The sequence below is a fragment of the Meleagris gallopavo genome, chromosome 17, assembly GCF_905368555.1.
Source record: "Meleagris gallopavo chromosome 17, MGAL_WU_HG_1.1, whole genome shotgun sequence".
In the NCBI taxonomy this organism is placed as follows: domain Eukaryota; kingdom Metazoa; phylum Chordata; class Aves; order Galliformes; family Phasianidae; genus Meleagris; species Meleagris gallopavo.
This window is the reverse complement of record NC_139420.1, coordinates 7,980,118-7,985,088: the sequence shown is the minus strand read 5'-3', so window position 1 is coordinate 7,985,088 and position 4,971 is coordinate 7,980,118. Positions and strand designations below refer to the sequence as shown.

General features: G+C 48.9%; 1 protein-coding gene across 1 annotated transcript; it reads left to right on the top strand.

The window, feature by feature from the left end:
* Positions 1-208: 208 nt before the first annotated feature.
* LOC100543536 (immunoglobulin lambda-1 light chain) lies at positions 209-4,650 on the top strand. Its single transcript, XM_085238125.1, has 4 exons — positions 209-363; positions 489-782; positions 2,565-2,603; positions 4,132-4,650. Exons 1-4 carry the CDS (start codon positions 219-221, stop codon positions 4,443-4,445), a joined length of 792 nt encoding a protein of 263 aa, XP_085094251.1. The 5' UTR covers positions 209-218; the 3' UTR covers positions 4,446-4,650.
* Positions 4,651-4,971: the final 321 nt, after the last annotated feature.

Here is a 4,971-nt window from a genome sequence, read left to right as displayed (position 1 = left end):
TCCCGCCATGCTCCGCTGGTCCAGCTCTCCCCAGCACTTTGGTACCACAGCACTTTGGGCTTACTCTAAGGCTGGTGTGGGCCTGGGTGCTGCCACGTGTCCCCGCTGCAACGCCTGGCCAACCCCGCTGTGCCACAGTGAAGGGGCTGGGCCAGGAGTGGGTAAGGAGGTGTGGGGAGAGGCGTAGGACGTGGCTGGGAGCACAGGGAGTGATTTGCATGGGGGGCGTGCTGCGGAAGGACGCGGGTATAAAAGGGCATCGAGGTCCACAGCTCAGCCCCATCGGCGTGGGGACACACAGCTACTGGGATTGCGCCATGGCCTGGGCTCCTCTCCTCCTGGCGGTGCTCGCCCACAGCTCAGGTACTCGTTGCGCCCGGTCGGGGACTTTGGGCACGGGGCTCTGTCCCGCTGCTGCGCGGGGAGGGCTGTGCGTGTCGGGCAATCACTGACCGCCGTTTTCTCCCCTCTCTCCTCTTCCTCTCCAGGTTCCCTGGTGCAGGCAGCGCTGACTCAGCCGGCCTCAGTGTCAGCAAACCCGGGAGAAACCGTCAAGATCACCTGCTCCGGGAGTAGCTACAGCTATGGCTGGTACCAGCAGAAGTCACCTGGCAGTGCCCCTGTCACTGTGATCTATGCTAACACCAACAGACCCTCGAACATCCCTTCACGATTCTCCGGTTCCAAATCTGGCTCCACGGGCACATTAACCATCACTGGGGTCCAAGCCGAGGACGAGGCTGTCTATTACTGTGGGAGCTACGACAGCAGCACTGCTGCACAGTGACACAAAGCAATGGGGAAATGATACAAAAACCTCCTTTTCAGTGCAAGGAGCAGCTTGTGGTTTTTACTGTCTGTCTTAGAAGTCCCACCTCAATCTCTGCTCTGTGCTGCAGGACCCATGTCCTCTTGTGCTGCCAGGCTGCACCCTGGCCCCTGCTGGCTGCCTCTCTGCCATCCTACATCCACCATTTGTAGTGTTCCCTGCATGCACTGGGCAGGCAGCTCCTCATCTGCCCCTGCTCCTACTGAGACCACCTGCCCAGTCCCTGCTGGAGGGCCACCACTACTCAGCTGGTACATCAGCACAGCACTGGTTCTCTTATATGCATTCCTCTGAGGAAAAGAGCTGGACTTCTGAGTACCCTTATTGTCCTCCCCTAAAATCAAACTGAAACCCCGTAAAAGTCTCAGAAATACTCAGAAACTGTTCATCGTAGCATGTGGCGTCATATACTTCAGTTATATACTTTGCACAGTCAGTTTCAATGAGTCTGTGTCACTTGCACCAATCAGTTGCACCTAAGCCTTCCCAGAGAAAAACCAAACATTTGTAACAGAAAGTGCTTCCAACCACAAAATCTTTGATGCATCATTCATTTTCTAGTGACTCAGGAGATTCACCAACTCTGCCTCTTTCTACAACCACTTGCACAAACCACAACATTTGCATATTTTTGAGTTCATTTTTAAGCCGGTGCCTTGGCTCTGGCAGCTCTGGTTGGGCATCAACATCCTCTTCACATTTTCTTTTCCTCTCTGGAAGAGGATGTGGGCAGCAGGGACAGGGCAGTGATGCAGCAATGGGATAAAGCTGGAAGGACAACATCAACGAGAGTAAGGCTATCAAAACAGATAGGCCTGAATTGGAGGGGCTGCTCTAAAACTGGCTGACAGGCAAGAACATTTTTTGGTGGGTGCTTGTGGCAGGTTGACATGACTTCAGTCAAGACCTTGACCAACAATGGCACAGCTACTGGATATCCCTTGGAAGAGATGAGGAGGGTGCACAAACACCATCTGCACACCGTGATCCAAAGCAAGCAGCAGGGCTCAGCCACTCATGAGGCTGGGCATTGGCCGCCGCTTGAGCTGCTTCTGCATGGCCATTTATCACTGCAAGTATTTCCGTGGTAGGACCTCAGGAATCAACTGATCATCCTCAGGAAGTTGCTCCGTGTTCACTTACAGACTTCCCCAGCAGCAAGTGGGTGCTAGGGGTCTACACAGCCTTTGTTTTTTCGGTTGGTTTTGTTTTTTTTCCAACTTTGGCTGTGGCAGTACATCCTTGGTCTGCCTAGCCACACTGAAATGTGCTCTTGCTCCTTCCCCTGATCTGCAGAAAGAAGGCTGCATGGTCTGAATGCTCTGTGCTGTTGCAAGTCTTTTCTGGTTCTCTGAAATCTGCAGAGTCCCTCCTGATTGTGTCCTTGGTACTGAACATCCTTATTCACTTTGTCAGAAGGCAGCTGGGAGGCTGGAGGCAGTAGTCCGTGGCACCAGGATCCCCTGGGACATTTCTTGCCTGCATCGCCTGGGTGCTCTGCGTGGCTACCATAGGGACACACCTCCTGTACCAGCCCCCAGCACCACCATCCTGCTGTGTCCATTCCGCCACCTTCATCCTATTGTGTCCAGCCTATCATCTCCCTTCTGCTTTGTCCATCAGGACACTCCCATCCCATCACTTCTGACCCGTCCCCTCATCCTGCCACCTCCACAGGACCCAGAACTGCTCCTGCCACGAAGTGGGAGGTTTTTGCATTGCTCCGTATCACTGTGTGGTATATTCGGGTCCGGGACCACCCTGACCGTCCTAGGTGAGTCGCTGACCTCGTCTCGGTCTTTCTTCCCCCATTGTGAAATTGTGACATTTGGTCGATTTTTGGTGATTTGGGGATTTTTCTCAGTCTTGGCGGCAGGCTGGGGTCTGCCACCAGCGCAGGGCTGGGCACTCAGCGCGGCAGTCTGGGCTGAGTCTTGTCCCTGGCGACCGGGAGGGCTCTGGTGTGCGCTGTGGAGGACTTGGGCTTATTTTGTCAATGGAAAATTCTTAAAATTTGACCAGAAAATGTGCCTGAGGTCTGTCTCAGCCACACGATTTCAGAAATTGTGTTTAGGTTGATAAGAAGACAGTTTTTGTCTTAGTCAAGAAATTAGTTGTGAGTTGTTAGTCCTTCCCTCTTAGTCTGAAGGACTAAGACCTTTGTCCCCAGTCTGATCTCTCACTGGGGACTTCTGTTGGCTCCAGTGCCATGGGAAGCCCAAGTGTCACTGAAACAGTGTCCTTGGGGTGAAATTCAATTTTTCAGAGGTTTCAAGCACGCTGTCCAGGTAAGTGCTGTCAAAAATGGAAGATTATTCTGCAGAAAAAGCTGACAGGAATATTTTGTAATTTAAAAAAAAAAAAATATATATATATATATATATATATACATATATATATATATATATATAAAGAGAGAGAGAAAAAAATATGTTTTTTGATTTTTAGAAAAAATTGGCCGAAAAAAAAACAATCTGAACCAAATTATTTAGGGCATAAGTCCAAAAAAAAAAAGCATTTCAACAAATCCTCAGTGGAAAGTTTTTAATGGGGCAGTTCTCCTCCATTTTCTGGTGTAGATATGAATGAAGATACAGATGTGTATATAGATATTGATTTGGCTATAGTTTGTTTGATGAGCAGTCTGAGAAAGAGTAAATCTTGCCTTCCTCATGGCAATTTTTAATTGTACTTTTTCTGAGACGAGTCTGAACATGTCTTGAGGCAGAAATAGCCAGAAAATGGAGTGCTTTTTCTTTAAAACTTTAATTAAAATTTAAAAATAGCCTTGCAGCAGGAAAGAAAAGGTATTATGGCAGTTAACCAGAGTTCCAAAGCTGAATCAGGTTCACCCAAATACATATGGTTGAAATTTTGTGTGTGCATATATATAAATATATATATATGTATATAAAATATTAAAATTGCTTATATATTAAAAAAATTGTTATATATAATATAGATTTATTATAGATATGTACATAAGATATAACTATTTATATGTATATATGTAGTCTGCTGTATGCTTTATGTAAGTTTTATAGATATAATGTATATTATATATATGGATTATATATAACATTTTATCTGTAGAAAAAACTACAATATAAAATGTATATATGCATATATATATATACATATTCATATGTATATGTGTATATATGTGTATATACATATACACATGTATAACATCCATGAAAATAGATATGGATGGGTGGATGTGCTTGTACACGTGCATGTACATGCACACACATATGTACACCCATACATACATGTGTGGCCGCTCTGCTTCTCTCCTGCAGGCCAGCCCAAGGTGGCCCCCACCATCACCCTCTTCCCACCATCAAAGGAGGAGCTGGATCAGAACAAGGCCACCCTAGTGTGCCTGATAAGCGACTTCTACCCCAGCCCGGTGACAGTGGAGTGGCTGGTCGATGGCTCCACCCGGAAAGGCGAGACCACACCAGCGCAGCGGCAGAGCAACAGCCAGTACATGGCCAGCAGCTACCTGTCACTGACTGCCAGCGACTGGTCAAGTCACGAGACCTACACCTGCAGGGTCACACACGATGGCACCGCTGTCACGAAGACCCTGAAGAGGTCCGAGTGCTCTTAGTCCCACTGGGGATGCGATGTGAGGACGGTGGTTCCTCACCCTCCCTGTCCCTCTGGGCCACTGCTGGTGGCAGCAGCCCCCACTTCCCACTCAGATGTCCCCCACCGTGCCCCCACCACCCACCTCTGCCTGTTGCCTCCTCTTGCCTCCATCCCTCCAGATGTCACATTAATAAACATGACACTGAACTAGTGCTGACTCTGCATCCATGTCTCTGTGTCCCTTTGCATGCTGTCTGCGTCTCACAGATGGGGTCGGCCCCAGTATGGGGAAGGGTTGGGGGGCACATACACACGTACTGGTAATGGTGGGGGGGTCCATGGCTCAGCACTGGAGACACTGCTGTATACCCAGGCACCAACAACATCTAAGGCAGGATGCTTTGGGGCAATTTTGGGGCAGTCTAAAGTCTGTGCTGGCAGTGAGCATATGGCTGTGGCTGTGCTGTCCTCATCTCCCACCCACTGCAGTCTGTGCCAGGTCCTTTGCAGAGATTTGCTTTATGCTGGGCACATGGGTAGTTCTA